Below are 17,343 nucleotides of genomic sequence, written 5' to 3'. Positions count from 1 at the left end.
ATGTTTTTGGTAAACAATCACTTAGTTTTAGATTTATTGTTTGAAGGGCCAAACTAGTAAATTATGTGGCATGTTTGTGATAATTTTGTGCTAAATGTCTTAATAAAGTAATCATGTTTGGAAAGTAAATGAACTAAATGACTTTGACTGGCATGAAACTAGCTACTTGAATAGTAAAGAAAATATGTAAAGAATAATTTAAATGGAAAAAAAATATTTGCATAAATATAAAAGTGATAAGGCAAGTATATTTTTTTCAGAAAAATTTGTTTGTTTCTTGTGTGGATACTTTGAGTGTATATCAAATATTACAATGATTTTTGTCACAAAATTAAAGGTCTTCCAACGTTCAAATGATTTTTCGTCTGACACGTCATTTTTTATTGTCCGGATGGTCTTCGATTGATCTCCACGAGTCCTTCGCATTTTGGATGAGTGCTCGTACCTCTTGAAATTTCACTAAGTTGAATTCCTTCGACTTGTTGAATTTGATGAGTGTCCGTACCTCTTAAAAATTTCAATAATTTTCGGACCAGTCTCTTCGACATTAAATGCTATTTTTCTTCTTCCAAAATATTTGGTGGAAAGGCATTTTCATCTTGTCTCGTATTTGCAAAAATTCCAACCGATCTTTATTCAAATTTCTTCTTTTTAAATTTCTTAACTAACACTGCCACGCTTTAAATTTACATTACATATTCAAAGCAATTTAAAATAATTCTTGAGAAATCTAAAACGATTTAAAACAGTACTTATCATCCCGTCCTTACAAAACTCATGGTTGAAGAGCTGTAGCTTGTCATAAATTCTTTAGGATGTTTTGAGATACATCACCAAACCCAAATGAAAACATTGCAGAGTTAGAGCTCCCGGATTCCATCTCAGAGATGCATATCCTCAGCTCATCTTCATTTTTACTCTATATGTGACATTACCCATGAAGGAGGGATAAGTGAGATATTGGAAAACTTACTTAAGGAAAAAACAGACCACATGGCCCTGAAGACTTGTGAGCATAAGATGAAAGGCTGGGGAAAAACAAAGCAAAAATTTACTTATTAATTACGTATACACAATAAATCCACAAATAGATCACAATTAAGTAAAACATAAAATACACAGGTTATAATAAAAACAAGATGTTTTCATTTATGTGCGGAACTCTTACATAACATTGTGAAGATCCAAATAGAATTACTACAGCATTAAACATTTCGGCTATATTAAAAGGTCCCTAAACCTAGAACCAAGTTTAAGCCTTCTTGGGAGACTTCTTGGCCTTAGATGGAGACTTTGGAGTACTGGCAGCAGCGTTTTCTTTCCTCTTAGGCAAAAGCACTGGGTTGATATTGGGAAGAACACCACCATAAGCAATGGTAACACCAGCAAGCAATTTTCCAAGCTCTTCATCATTCCTCACTGCCAACAACAAATGTCTTGGACTGATTCTATTCTTCTTGTTATCACGTGCTGCATTTCCAGCCAACTCAAGAACCTTCACAAAATTCAAAATTCAAAATTAGGGTTTCAAACTAAAAAAAAAATTGTGATTAAAATCAAGTAAGAGTGATTAAAGAGAGAAATTGAAATTTACCTCAGCAGCAAGATATTCGAGAACTGCAGCCAAGTAAACAGGAGCACCAGTACCAACACGCTGAGCGTATCTACCTTTCTTCAAGAATCGGCCGACTCTTCCTACGGGAAATTGAAGACCAGCTCTGACGGATCTGGTGACGGACTTCTTCCTTGGTCCTCCTCCTTTCCTTCCTCCGGCTCCCTTCTTTGTCTTTGTGCTTGCGTCCATTTCGAGATTTGAAGACTAGATTCTAGCAGAAAAGTTTTCTGATGTTGTAAGAAAAAATGAAAATTGAAAAAGATGAGATGATTTGGAATTGCGTTGGCAATGGTTTTATACCGTGAGGGACATTAAAATGACCTTGCATTGATAAAATGGAATACCGTTGGATTAAATTTATCTACGGCTCATTGTCACTTGCTTGGCAATCCGTGTCTCCGAAAACAAACCAATGGGAGCCAACTAGACACTTGTGGAGTTTTAATTGAATTTGGATCTTCTATAATGGGATACATTAAGGTAATTTTCCATTTTAAAAATTAATTTTATTTAATAACAAACTTTATTAAAAATAATAATTCTATAAATTTATATGAAATTTTAAAATTATTGAATAAAAACTTGGTTCTTTAATGTTGCAATAAGAAGAAGTATGGATTACATGAAAATAAAAGACTATCAGACAATACAATGTGATGCTAATTAAATAATTTTAAATTAATGTAAAATAAATTTCAAAAAATTATTATTAGATATTTATGGCTAGATCACTTACTTATAAGTTACAAATTCAAACAAAATTTTGTGGGTTTTATCATTGATATAATAATGATAAAATTCATTCTTAATAAATTTTAAATTGAGTAATGCCTCGTGAAGAACTCTTTGGTTGATATAATAATGAAGTGTATAAGATAATTCAATTAATAAGTATTAATATAAATAAGTTATTGATATTTATGTTAAAAATTCCCCAAAATCTATGGAGAATTTCAATCAATCTTGATAAACAAAATTGTTATCACCCACACAATAACAATTTAAAGAGAAGAACAATGGAGAAATAAAGAACCTAAAGAACGATGAAGGAAAAGAAGAATTAAATCCTACAGAGTTTTTCTCTGCCCGTAAACTGTGGAAAATTTCGTATTCACTTTGCAACTGCAAAATACAGTGAATTACAATATTATGAATATTCTATTCACTTCATTACAAGAATAAGGGTTACTCCCTCTACTTATAGATTTATGTTAACTTGGACTTCAAGCCAAAGCCCAAAACTATAAAAGCTTAAAATAGCTAACACTACTAAAATAGGCCTAAGTCGAAATCCTGTGTGAAGCAACATGTTTCGACACTTCGACACACTAACACAACTCAACACACTAAGTGGTTCAACACTTCCTTGCTTTTGTCGAGCAACCTGCTTCGACACAAGGAATTACAATTCAACACACTACCTAATTCATTGTGTCTAAGATATCTACATTCATCATAACTCTTAATCTTCTGAACACTTCGACCTGCACTCTCATCGTCATGATGTTTGCAATCTAATTCTCAGTTCTGTAGTGTTCCACATTCATCTTCCCATCCGCTACCTGCTTTTGAAGATAATGGAGCCTCATCTCGATGTGCTTGCTTCGACCATGTGTTATCAGATTCTCCGCCGGATTGATAGCTGACATGTTGTCGGTCCTCATGGTAATTGCATCATGACTCCTTATTGTCATCTCTTCGACCAGAATCATCATCCATGTTGCTTGACATGCACAAAGAGAAGTAGCTATGTATTCTGCTTTGCATGATGATAATGCGACTACTGGCTCTTTTCTCGAACTCCAAGCAACTGGTGCACCACCTAACGTAAACATATAGCCAGTTGTGAATTTCCGATCCTCAACATCACTATACATCAACTATATGTAAAGTTAACATTTCTGAATGGAACCTTAGAAGAAGTTTATGTCAATCAACCATCAGGATTCGAAATTAAAGGGAAGGAGTCAAAGATATGCAGTTTGAGGATGGATCTTTATGGTTTAAAGCAAGTCCCAGGGGCGTGGAATAAGATGATATATAGCTTCTTAGTGGAAACAAGTTTCTCAAAACATGTCTTAGAACATGGAGTGTATGTCAATAATGCAAGCAAGCGTAGTCAAGTCATCATATCCTTGTATGTAGATGATTTGCTGATTACAAATGCAAACGAAACAACAACAAAAAAGTAAAGTCGAAACTAATGCAAGAGTTTGAAATGTCTAGCATATAAAAGGGAGGAAATAGTTGTTAATACATCAGATAATATATATGAATGAACATATTCTTCACTGTACAGACCAATTTTGTAGAATTTACTTAGTCTCAACCATTCTTGAACACTAATGATTAATGACTAAATCCATGTTTAATACAAAACGAAATTCAGAATCTACTAACTCTTTAAGCAAGGTCATACAGAATAAAAAAGGCAAGCACAAAGAGAAGATTACAATCACACATCAAAAACAAGTAAAACAAAGAATACATCAAAAGCTTTTGAATCCTAACAACAAATCAATCATTCACGAACTCTTGAAAAGACAGTGCATCAAAAGGCTTAGGTATTGGATAAGCTCTGTTTGTGGATATTAAGGGAGGAATGTAATTGAGTATATCATAAAATTGAATTTTCTAGGTATACATTGACACGCCTCCCTTTCAGTATTAGCGCATAAACACGGATATCAACACAACCTAAAATCTAAAGACATCTATCTAAGCCTTCTTTGGAGATTTCCTTGCCCTGGAAGGAGACTTGGGAGTAGTAGCAGCACTTTCAGTACCCTTAGGCCAAAGCACATTCACTTCTCCCTTACCAACTATCACCTTAATAACTAACAATAAAACTAAAAAACCATAAATGTGACCTAAATATAGCTTTTAAAATACTAATAAAGAAGGCGTAAAATTCATGAAATGAAGATAAGATTTACGAGTCGCAAAGATAGGAAAAGCAAGACAGTTGAAGCAAGTTGTTTCAACTGAATATTTCATATTAATACTTAATCAGGGAAAGTGAAATCAAATTACATTTTTTCAAAAGCAATAAATCATTCTGTTACATAAGAAAGACCTAGAGCCCAGTTATACACACAAATCCGAAAACTAATTTAAGCCTTCTTGGGAGATTTCCTTGCCTTGGAAGGTGACTTGGGAGCAGTTGCAGCACTTTCAGTCCTCTTAGGCAAAAGCACTGGGTTGATGTTAGGTAGAACACCACCATGAGCAATGGTAACACCAGCCAGCAATTTTCCAAGCTCTTCATCATTCCTTACTGCCAACAACAAATGTCTTGGACTGATTCTATTCTTCTTGTTGTCACGGGCAGCATTCCCAGCCAACTCAAGAACCTTCACAAACACAAAATTCAAAATTAGGGTTTCAAATTCAAATTTTGTGATTAAAATCAACTAAGAGTGATTTAAGAGAGAAATTGAAATTTACCTCAGCAGCAAGATATTCGAGAACTGCAGCCAAGTAAACTGGAGCACCAGTACCAACACGCTGAGCGTATCTACCTTTCTTCAAGAAACGACCGATTCTTCCGACGGGGAATTGAAGACCAGCTCTGACGGATCTGGTCACTGACTTCTTCCTTGGTCCTCCTCCTTTCCTTCCTCCGGCCATTTAGAACACTAGTTTTTTGCAGCTTACTCGCTGTTTTGTAAGAAAACGTGAGAAATTGAGAGCGTAATGAAGAAGATGAGATGAAATCGGAGAAGGCGTTGGCAAGGTTTTATACCATCACCGTTGTTGTAAGAATCTTTGCACTGAAATTTCTGTTCGCCGTTGGATCAGATTTTATCGATGGCTGACAGTCACTTACTTGGTGAGCCGTGTCTTCTAAAACGGACCAATGGGAGTCAATTAGGCGCCAGCAACTTATTTTTTTATTGAGTTTGGCTTTTTGCAAGACTAAATTATTTTGGAAGTATAGTTTATAATTTCTTTTTCATCAACTTAATTTTTGTGAAAAGAAATTAGATTTAAATGCACATTTTCAAACTTTTAATCCTTCAATTTTAAAATTTGATTTTTTTTCTCTAAACTTTACTTCATTTTAGATTTTATTGGTCTCTCCAATTTTATATATCTGGCAAGATTATAATATAAAATTTATTTTTAATCATGTGGAAATGATATTTTTTGTTTTTTATTTAATAATTTTAATTAAATTTTTTAAGAAATGTAATTGAAAATTATTTAATTCAATTTTTTAATTTTTTTTGTTTTAGGATGAATGACTCATTTGGAATAAAAGAGTCTAACAAAATGAATTATCAACTTCAATTTTTAAGATACCTTTTCCAATTTTATCATCTAATTAATATTGTTTTCATTATTTCCAATACATGATAAGAGTAATTTAGTAAAAATAACATTATCTCTTTCATTTATTCATTTTTCTTAATCTGTGTGAAATAGTCAACTAAATTACTCATTGTGAGTCAGAGGGAGTATGTATTGTACTTGGTAGTGAAGGTGTGAAAAACACAAGAAATTGGGGGGTTTCAATTGGGTTTTACAAGCACAAGCTTTTTCCAAAACAAAAACACCATGTACTTTTCTTTCGCCCACAAATTCAGTGACATGTGTGATGAATAGTACAGTCCTTGTCCACGAAATCAGGCAGTTGAAAGGTTGTTTGATTTGTATTATGTATTATTTGATCACGTCCCCATTTGATCTTATCTTTAGATTCATTGACTTCTGATAAAAGATGACTTAAGCATGAAGTGAAGAAGTAAAGAGCTAGATCCATAAACTTCAAAACCTTGGGTCAGAACCTTGACAGCGTCAGTAGTCTGTCTTTAGTTCTTCAATATCTTCAGAATCTTCAGAGTCTTCAGAATCCTTAGTCAGAACCTCGATAACTTCAATTATTTGTCTTGAGATCTACAGAATCTTCAACTACATAACACAATTTCAGAAGTTTGCCATACTTCAGAAGTTTTGTGATCATAGTCACGTCCAGAAGCAAAAACTGAAAGAACATTGCAACAACAATATAGAGTCTCCTCATAAGCTTCTAATGGATGAAATAACACAGAAGCAGAAAGAACATTGTAGCAGCAATATTGACGTCTTTCAGAACTTCTAATTGCAACGCAGAAGCGGATTTGGAACGCAAAGTTCAAAAATTGATGATGTTGCACATCATATTATCAAAATCAGAATTGGTTGTTAAAGCTACACAAAATAAACCATTAGGATACTAAAATTATTCTCACACAAACACAACATTGTTATCATCAAAACTCAAGGTATATATGTAGAACCAAATCTTGTTCTAAAAGGTACTTCACTCAAGTCCACAAGTTTTTGATAAATTGTGTTTGTGTAAGATATATGAACACTAAACTTTTTTTGTAATGTAGGATTTTAACTCTCAAGACACATGTCATACCACCCATCTTCATATTACTTTCATCATTTTCTTCTTATAGCATTCTCACTTTTGGTCATGTTCCTAGGTTTCATCATTCTCGTACACTTTTATTCAACCTTGTATCTTGGTCAATCACTTGTCTCGAGGCAAAACCATCATCAATCAGGAACTACGGTTCAATCATATTCTATCAATTATCTCCCTATGTACTTTACTTTTTCTCCTCTATCTCGTAGTGAAAAAATAAAATTAAACTTAGCTTTACATGGCCCTTGATGTTAATTTTAGCAACAATTTTTTTTTTTGAAATTCAGTAAAAGATAACTGTTTTCTTTACTTTCTATTTGCTATATTATTGATTGTTCATATTTTGATTGTTGGATTGCATGATCATTGTCAATTCAGGCAACCCTACTATGAATTTCTATTTCCAAATTTCATATGAACCCATTTTTCTAGTGATAGGTGGTGAAGGGACATGCAATGGGGTATCAAATAACTATATTGTTATAAGTTGCAATTCCTCTCATAGGTTTATAGTTTAATCACTTTTGTTAGTTTATATGATTTTACCTACTAATTCAAACGCTTAAGTAAGTGCTTATATCTTAAGATAAGTCCAAATAAGTTTTTCTAAATGTTCCTTATACATTTGAAGAGCTTAAGATTATGTATTTTGGTACAAACACAAATCCTATCTATGTTGTCACTTGTGAGGGAAACATATTGATATAGAAAAATGTTTGTATTTGTTTTGTTTTATTTATAGGTATTGGCAAAAAAAATAGAGCATATGTGGTTTCTCTTGAACATCGCTATAATGGAGCAAACACCCCATTTTATAATTTATAAACAAAAAAATCTGAAATATCTTTCATCCAAGCAGGCACTCTGAAATATTTTTTATTTATAGGTGTTTTTTAAAGTCTGAAACTTAAACAATTTATTCGACTCTTCTACATTCTGAATCTGCTTCTGACTTCAACATGAAGCTTTTATCTTATCCTCTAAGCTTTGCAACTCCTATTAGAACGCGTTAATATAATTCTCATAGCTCAAGTTATGATATGCGAAGCAAGAAGGTGCAAATAATTGTTTATTCATAAAATGCCATACGAAATTAAAATAAATGTAACAATAAACTAAGCTAAGGAAATGTACTAAAATAACAGAAATAACAAAAGACACTCTATAATTGTTGCAACATAATAATGAGAGAATGTGCATGAAAATGCACTGATCAAGAGCGAAATGTGATTTTTACAACAACAAGGGTGATTTTGAGGACATTGGAAGCCATTTGAGGCTATTATTTCAAGGTAATTCACATGTTATTCTCGTCTACTATTTTTGGTATTGTAATCTGAATTATGAGTAGCTAAACTCCTCTAGGTTAGGTTGTGTTGTGATTAACCTTTTTCCATTTTGACGGGTAATATATTGATTTGACTTTGTATGAACCTTTTGATCTTTAATCTTATTCAATTGCTTATTGTTCTTAATTCTTTTTATGTGAGATACTCTTTTAAATTGATTTTGGGCACATAGAAAATGTGTGAGAACAAACCATTAGGGTACCAAAATTGTTTTCACACAAATACAATATTGTTATCATTGAAACTCAAGGTATAGATGAAGAACCAAATCTTGTTCTAACAATCTCCCCCTTTTTGATGATAACAAAACATGTATTTTGATTAATAGTTTTGTACAGGGTAATCATATAAGAATACATCTTACAGAAGCACAAAGCTCCCCATGAGATGTATAGTCCTATAAAGATAAACTCAGAATGAAAGAACAGTTTCCTGATTTACCTTTTAAAGTACCAGAATGAGTATTTAGTCAAATTTTGGTTTATCTTCAGAAGTTAGTTGATGTTGTCCAAAGCACTGGTTGATAACATCATCATTTTGATAGGATTTACTTCATAATCTTTTCTTTATATAACCTTTCATAAGAAACTTCTTTTCATTGAAGAATAAGTTTTTCAAAACCTTGACTTTTAAAAAGTATGATTTTCAGAAGTAGCATATTCAAAAACATTATGATTATTGAGAATTAACCCTGCAAAAACACTTAATAAACTTCTCAAAGTATTTGTTAATAGAAACATGTTAGTAATGTTTGGGTCTTTATTTAAGAAATTAGATATCAACATAAACACTTAATTCTTCCCCTTTAGAACATTATGTTTTCTCCCCCTTTGTCATCAATCAAAAAGATAAAATACAAAAATAAATAAAGAGAAGCAAAACAAAATTCATTGATTAAAAAGTGCCAATAGGTAGTACAAAGTACAATGAAAAGAATCAAAGGAAAATTTTCAATAAAGTTAAGGCAAATAAAATATAGGGTTCTGAGGAGGAGGTGGAGGAAGAGGAGGAAGTCTTGACAGAATTAGCTGAAACATCAGATCTTGCTTATCCAGAAGCTCGTTGACCTTTACATTATCAGCCTTAATTTCTATATTATTCTCAGAAGAGAAACTGAAATAGGCTGAGAAGCAGAAGCTTCTGAGACGACTATCTTATTTGGAGCTTCTTCCATAGAAGAGTCTTGAGGTTTAGGAGCAGAAGATTCTGGAGCAACAAATTCAATATGTTGAACAATTTCTATTTCCGGAGCTTCTTCTTATTCTTCCATAGCTTTTAGAGAGGCCTCTTTGATTTCAGGTGCGGAAAGGCATAATTGGGAATTCCTCAGCTTCCACAATTCCATTAAGGGTACGAACCCATCACAAAATTTGCTTTTAGCAAGAGTGTACCTAAGATCCTTGATGACTACAGCCATTGGACATGGGTAAAGTTCTTGAAACACAAGGATGAGTCACACTTTGTGTTTTCTACCTTCTGCTCACTAGTGAAAATAGAAATGAACTGTAAAATAGTCAAAGTCATAAGTGATTATGGTGGCGAATTTGAAAATAATACTTTGAAAATAAATACTTTGAAAATCTTTTTGATTCAAATGGTATTTCCCATCATTTCTTCTGTCCTAGAACTCCACAACAAAATGGAGTTGTAGAAAGGAATAGGACGTTGCAAGAAATGCATGCACCATAATCCAAGAAACTGATATGGCTAAGCATTTCCGGGTAGAAGCAGTTAACACAACATGTTATATTCAGAATATTATTTCTATCCGACCTATTTTGGGTAAGACTCCTTATGAATCGTGGAAGAACAGAAAGCCTAACATTTCTTACTTTCATCATTTTGGATGTGAATGCTTTATATTAAACACTAAAGAGAATCTTGGCAAGTTTGACTCTAAGGCACAAAAGTGTTTACTGTTAGGATATTTTGAATGTTCTAAAGGCTATAGAATCTTTAATACCGAAACACGAATTATTGAGGAATTAATTCATGTTAATTCATGTTAGATTCAATGATAAGCTTGACGAATTATTGATGAAGCTATTTTGGATAATGAATGGATTCTGGCCATTCAAGATGAACTGAATCAATTCACCATAAATGACATTTGGAATCTTGTTCAAAAACCAAAAGGCTTCCATGTTATTGGAACCAGATGGGTTTTCATAAATAAGTTGAATGAGAAAGGGGAAGTTGTCAGAAACAAAGCTCGGCTGGTAGCACAAGGTTATAGTCAGCAAGAAGTTATAGACTATACATAAACCTTTGCTCCATTTTCTAGATTAGAGTTTATTCGTCTTTTAATTTCTTTTGTAGTCAATCATAACATCATACTTTATCATATGGATGTTAAGAGTGCATTCCTGAATGGTTATATTTCTAAAGAAGTTTATGTGCATCAACCTCCTGATTTTGAAATCCTGATTTTGTTTTTAAACTGAAAAAAATTTTATATGGTCTAAAGCAAGCTCCATGAGCTTGGTATGATAGACTAAGCAACTTTATATTGGAAAATGATCTTACCAAAGGGAAAGTGGACACAACTCTCTTTTGCAAAACCTTCAAGAATGACATTCTGGTTGTGCAAATATATGTTGATGATATTATTTTTGGTTCTGCTAATGCGTCGTTGCGCAATGATTTTGCTAAGTCTATGCAGACAAAATTAGAAATGGGTCTGATGGGAGAACTAAAGTTCTTTATGGGAATCCAAAATGATCAAAGACCATAATGCACATATATTCATCAAAGAAAGTATACAAAGGAACTTCTGAATAAATTTAACTTATCATAATGTAAGCCAGCAAAGACTCCAATGCATCCTACATGCATTCTGGAGAAAGAAGAGGTAAGCGGTAAGGTAAATCATAAGCTTTTCAGAGGTATGATAGGTTCTCTTCTATATCTAACAACTTATATACCTGATATCTTATCTAGTGTCTGCTTATGTGCTCGCTTCCAATCAAATCCTAGAGAAACTCACTTAACTGTTGTTAAGAGAATCTTTAAGTATCTGAAAGATACTACTAATCTTGGTTTATTTTATAGAAAATCAAGTGAGTTTAATTAGTAGGTTATTCTGGCGCTGACTATGTTGGAGATGGAATTGAAAGAAAAAGTACTTCTGGAAGTTGCCAATTTCTGAGAGATAACTTGATCTCATGGTCCAGCAAGAGACAATCAACAATTGTGCTATCAACAGCTGAAGCTGAATACATTGTAGCTTCTGGATGCAGCACTCAGATATTTTGGATGAAGAGTCAGTTGGAAGATTATCATATATCTGAGAGTAACATTCCTATTCTCTGTGATAATACTTATGCTATATGTTTATCTAAGAATCCTATCTTGCATTCTAGGGCTAAGCATATCGAAATAAAACATCACTTTTTAAGTGACAATTTTCATAAGGGATTTTTCACTTAAAATTTGTTTATACAGACCATCAATGGGCTGATATCTTTACAAAACCCCTTGATGAAGATAGATTCATATTCATTTTGAAAAAATCTATTTATGAAACTATGTCCAGAATGAAAAGATGTATTTTAGAATGTAAAGTCTTTAGAACTCTGGATTAGATTTTGGGATTGTTATGCTTTCTAACTCTGAAACATGAAGCTTTCTGAAGTAAAGAAGTTTTCATGAATAAAAAAGGTTTTGATCACAAGCAATCTTATTGATTTGTCTTCCTGATTCTGAATAGTTGTTGCATTTAATGGTTGTCTTGTCGTTTGATTTCGTGTGGTTCTTAGTGGAGACAACTATCCCACTTTCTGAGCATGCATGATTAAAGCGTGACACATTGAGTTTAACAATTCTTGGAATTAGGTCTAAACCTTTACACCTCCCCCATGATTACACACTCCTTTTTGTCATCTTTGCTATAAAAAATCTATTTAAACTCACTTCACTCACATTTTCACACTACGCGCACAATTCTCCCACACTTTCTAGTTTTTCATACCTCAAACAAACTCTTTTCTCTCTCTTCAACTATTCTTCATCTTCACCCTCTCTCAATGGCTGAACAACAACAATCATCAATGGTTGAACAAACTTCAAAGGCAACTTAAAGCAACTTGTTGAAAGGAATTCATGAGTTAACTCTCCATACTCCATTCAATGAGCTAACCGTGTTGTGTGAAACCATAGTATATTTCAAAAACCTAAAGGATAATGATTTTGATTTCACAAAGATGTTGAATGTTCAAGGATGGATTACCTTATTATAGAGACTCATAGACCTAGTTTATCATATGTTGGTAAAATAGTTATGGGTTCATGCTACTACTGAAAGGGAAACCATAACCTCATATGTCATGAATAGGAAGATTGTCATCACTGAGAAGTCCATTACGAACCTTGTTGGTCATGATGGCAAAGGAAAAAGGGTTCATAGTGCAACCATCACTACTAAGAGGGATGCTGATATCTCTCCCGTCATATTCAAAGAAGTGAAAAAAACTTTACTGATGAAAAGGTTCCCAGTGCCAAGGACTTAACAAGTAACTTAAAAGTGTAGTTCAAGATCATTATGGGGTGCATCAATCACAAGACAAGTACAAACAATTCTGACTACATTGTTGTACCCCAAAATCTGCCCTCCCATTTCGCTTCTCATCTAACTTATGGCTTAAGACTCATTCATATTTCATTCATGTGCATCGTTCATTCATGATTAACACTTACTAACAGGTATCATAGATTCAGGGTTTATGGCTAAAGAAAATTAGGGTTTTGGCTTGAGAATTGTGGTATTGCTCATCATATGGAGAAAACCCCTAATTTTGGGATTCTTTGGGACCTTGACTCTTGTGGCCTACATCTTGAGATTCATTTGCACATCCCAACTTAATTCTTGACTTTGCTCCTATGGGATTTTGTGTTTTACCTTCTGTGTAATTAACCTGACTTCTGAACCCTAATTGTAGGTCCATGGTTTGAGGTCTTGCATGTGGAGCTTTGGACTTAGTTTGAAACCCTAATCAGGGATGATTGGTATTCAAGTGGTTTGCTTTCTGATCTATGGTTCATCAAAACCCTAGTCCTTGGATTTGAGGTTTATGAACCCTATGGTTTTCATTGAGGTAGTGAAAACCCTGGTTGTGGTTCATGGCATATATATACCACTTGAGTTGGTTTCTCACCTAGATCGAGATTCTTGGTTGATACATAGCTTTGAGCTTTGACCTAGTAAATCCTAATTCATGATGTTATGTGATTGATTCAAGGCATGTTTGCATTCATGTTTCATTGACTTCATTGTCTCATGATCCATTTGATCTGAGTCTTATTTCATTCCCACTTCATCCATTATTTTCATGGTTTTATTAAAATGTCAGGATTCATTCATGCTTTGATTTATAGTTCCATTGATACAAGTTCGTTGTCCATTTGATCAAGTTATTCCATGACCCATTAATTTAATTTCATTCATTCATTCAAAGAAAGGAAAACCATTATGCCTCACACATGAGCCCATGCATCAAAGCAAAGGAAAAAACCTTTTTTTCATGATGGTAATCGATTACCATATTTGGGTAATTGATTACTCTGCTTTTAGTATCCAAAAAAAACATTTTTTCATGATGGTAATCAATTACCATGTATGGGTAATCAATTACACTGGTTCTAGAAGCCTGAACACCCCATTTTCTTAATGGTAATCGATTACCATGTCTAGGGTAATCGATTACACCTGCTGGAAGTAGCCAAAATGCTGCATTTTTCAACACTAATGCAGTATCCTTTGCACTCCAAACCAATCCCAATGCTTGCATCGATACACATTGAAATCTTTACATGATTATGCAGCAACCAAACATATCGTTCATGCATCGAACCAAGCTTTTAACACTTTAATTCACCAAACTTCTCAACATTTGTGAGTTACTCATAACATTCCCAAGCTAACTCCAAACCACATCAAGCTAACTCCACTCCTCATTCAGCTAATTCCAAACCATTTTAACTAAGTTCAAGCCTCATTCAACTAATTCCAAGCCACATTAAAACTAAATCCGAACCTCCATTTGATCCAAACCTATATAATTTATATAAACTCATCACGCTCGTCAAATCAGAAAATATGACCAAAAATCAGAATCACTCTCAAATCACTCATTGCAAATTCAACTTTTCTCCTCTCACTTCATCTTTTCTAATTCCTCTCCCTATACCAAAGCTTAAACCACCATTGGAGCAAGCTTCACATTAAAGTTTGTTATCAATTAAGCTCAACCCCTTACATTTAACATCATCCCTACATTCAAATAATCAACATCAACAACAACAAATTCAATTCAGAATTTTTCAATGTTGATTCTTGAAGAGGAGGGGTTCATAGTAGGAGTAGAAGATTAAAGGTTCAAAGTAGCATACCTCTGGTTTTGACTTAATCTTTTTCATATTTATCACCTTTAAATTTCAGCAAGTCCCAAGACAATCCTCCGTCTTACAGGTCAGCAATTTTTTTATCCTTCCTTATTTGCTGAACTTTTGATACCATAATATAGCTCATATAGTGGAGAACCAAAACCCTAAGGTTTGGTGGTTTGATTCTCCTTCATCCCCATTTAATTTTAGATTTTGTGCTTAGGGTTCTTGACTTAAATGACTCAATTTTCAGAATTGATTAACTTCTAGTTAAAATAGATAAGAAATTAGGACAGAAGAGGTTGAGAGGAGTAAGAAAGTGGTGTTTTTCTTGATTCTGGCCAAGTCAGCCGCCTTCGGCGCGGTGGTGCCGGAGCTCCCGTGGTGGTTCTGTTTTGACATGAGAATTAGAAGATGATGTGTATAGAAGAGAGTGAGTTGCTGATTATTTTCACATTTCCCTTTGCAAAATTTGTTGAGTTTAGCCATTAAGCCCAATATTTTGCTTTCTACACCCCTGTTTTGCTTAGCAACATACTTGCTGAACCCAACTATACTTCTTTGCATTTGGGCTTATTCTGTTGGGTCCAAAACCCATATTGCTGAATTTTGCACTCTATATTCAGGTTCTGCACCCCTTTCCTTGGGCTTGTTTTATGCTATTTTGTTAGTTTTCTAAACGGATTAGTAATAGAATTTTCAGAAAATGTTGATAATTAGTTTTAATTAGATTTTTTAGGAAATTTGAACTAATTAGATTTTGATTAAGATTTCATGATTAGGATTTAATTCAATATTAATGATTTTATGAAATAACCATTTTACCCATTAATGGTGTCTTTTGTTATTTTGACCATATAAATGCATGATCCCATAACATTAATCTTAACTTAGAATTTTAATTAATTTTAAATCAAGTATTCATTAACAATTGCATATTCCCTTAGGACTAGAACTTGACATAGAACTTTAATCAAGCCTTGACCAATAATAATATGATCCCTTTGGTTAATTTGAATAATTCTAACCCCTAGATTAGGATTAGTCATAATTTTTTAAGCTAATTTAAACCCTCGGTTCAAGTTGATCAAGAGTAATTTTGATCAACTAAATCGTCTGATCTTGTATAATCCCACAGTCTAATTAGAGTGACCAAAAGACCTTTGATCACTTAATAAGACTTTTTTTATAAGTTGGGGAGCACGAAGCCTCAAGTCATACTTTCAATCAAGGCATCCTCAGTCATACCAAGTAGTGGATCATACAAGGCACATCAAAGGTGAAATCTTCACGATCTTATCAAATCAAAGTTAGAATTGTGTGGCACAAGTCTTAAGTGCTAGAGAAGGAATGAGACTGGAGAATTCCTACCCCCATTATGAATATCTTTGGGTACGGGACGAATGACCCAGTTGCTCATCGTATTCACCTCTATTCATAGACTTTAACATAATTCAAACTATATGATTGGCAAGTCTCTCCCTTCATAAAGAAGCAATGCAACAAACAAAGAACTATAACAACAACTTATCAATCATGATTCAAGTTGTACGACACGAGCCTTAAGCAATAGAGAAAGAATGGGACTGGAGAATTCCTACCCACATTCTGAATATCTGTCGGTACAAGATGCTTGACCCGATTTCTCATTGTATTCACCTCTATTCATATACTTTAGTGCAATTCGAATTGAATGATTGATAAGGTCTTCATCATCACAAGAAGAAACAAAGATTCTCCTCCAACAATATGAAAGTTAGGATGAGAATTACATGTCATGAGCCTTAAGTAGTAAAGAAGGGACGAGACTGAAGCTTTCCTACCCTCATTCATGATATCTTTGGGTGTGGGACGTTTGGCTCGTCGCTCATCGTATCCACCTTTACTCATAAACTTTAGTGTGGTTCTCACTAAGTAACTATCAAGTATCTTCCATTCAATCAATCATTTCTTTTGACTCATCAATCATCTTGTTTTCAGCCCTGGTGGGCTGAACTACGAAAGCTCTAACTTCCTTATTGCACTATAAGGATACGTAGGCAGGAGAATTTAGGCGTTCGATGTATCAAACTCTGTTAGCTAATTTGGCTATATCTATAAGATACCGAGTATACAAGTTTTTCCTTATAGAATCTGGCTGCTATCTCGACTAACTCATGCTCAAGGACTTGAGTTAAGCATCACGCTTTCAACGGTCTAAACCTGTTTAGGTACTGATCAATCGACACAACAACCTTTATTTTGACATTGGCTAGCTTTTTAACGTTAATCGTTGACTGCCCCATGTAAAATTGTTCATGGAACAATCTCTCAAATCGTGTCCATGTTTGGATTGACTATGGAGGTAGCGATGTGAACCATGTAAACGTGTTTTTGTGTAAGAGAACTTGGGAAGTATTTTAGCTCCAAATCCTCAATATTCACTATGTCTCCAGCCTCAGTCCGATACCTGGCAATGTGTTCGACGATGGAGTCCCCAGTATCCTCAACGAACTTGGTAAATTTCTGGACTTTCCATCCCCTAGGCAGTTCTGTCTGTAAGACAAAGTTTGGAAAGGGTGAAGAGTAAGTCGACCGCT

At 33.8% G+C, this 17,343-nt stretch overlaps 2 protein-coding genes across 2 annotated transcripts; both read right to left on the bottom strand.

Annotated features, from left to right (window-relative positions):
- Positions 1-1,130: 1,130 nt before the first annotated feature.
- On the bottom strand, positions 1,131-1,883 carry LOC127087149 (histone H2A.1). Its single transcript, NM_001426918.1, has 2 exons — positions 1,595-1,883; positions 1,131-1,495 (listed from the first exon to the last, which is right to left on the bottom strand). Exons 1-2 carry the CDS (start codon positions 1,802-1,804, stop codon positions 1,253-1,255), a joined length of 453 nt encoding a protein of 150 aa, NP_001413847.1. The 5' UTR covers positions 1,805-1,883; the 3' UTR covers positions 1,131-1,252.
- A 2,680-nt stretch (positions 1,884-4,563) lies between these two features.
- LOC127087153 (histone H2A.2-like) lies at positions 4,564-5,451 on the bottom strand. Its single transcript, XM_051028016.1, has 2 exons — positions 5,063-5,451; positions 4,564-4,968 (listed from the first exon to the last, which is right to left on the bottom strand). Exons 1-2 carry the CDS (start codon positions 5,243-5,245, stop codon positions 4,729-4,731), a joined length of 423 nt encoding a protein of 140 aa, XP_050883973.1. The 5' UTR covers positions 5,246-5,451; the 3' UTR covers positions 4,564-4,728.
- Between the last annotated feature and the right edge of the window lie 11,892 nt (positions 5,452-17,343).

This window comes from Lathyrus oleraceus, chromosome 5, assembly GCF_024323335.1.
Source record: "Lathyrus oleraceus cultivar Zhongwan6 chromosome 5, CAAS_Psat_ZW6_1.0, whole genome shotgun sequence".
NCBI lineage: Eukaryota > Viridiplantae > Streptophyta > Magnoliopsida > Fabales > Fabaceae > Lathyrus > Lathyrus oleraceus.
The sequence above is the reverse complement of the archived record's forward strand: the minus strand, read 5'-3'. Positions and strand labels throughout refer to the sequence as shown.

Bases quoted from the DNA above. Each gene is read 5' to 3' on its own strand.
- LOC127087149 (NM_001426918.1), bottom strand. From the start codon at position 1,804: ATGGACGCAAGCACAAAGACAAAGAAGGGAGCCGGAGGAAGGAAAGGA. The intron at 1,496-1,594 runs GTAAATTTCAAT...AATTTTGTGAAG, and splicing joins TCGAATATCTTGCTGCTGAG to GTTCTTGAGTTGGCTGGAAA.
- LOC127087153 (XM_051028016.1), bottom strand. From the start codon at position 5,245: ATGGCCGGAGGAAGGAAAGGAGGAGGACCAAGGAAGAAGTCAGTGACC. The intron at 4,969-5,062 runs GTAAATTTCAAT...GTGTTTGTGAAG, and splicing joins TCGAATATCTTGCTGCTGAG to GTTCTTGAGTTGGCTGGGAA.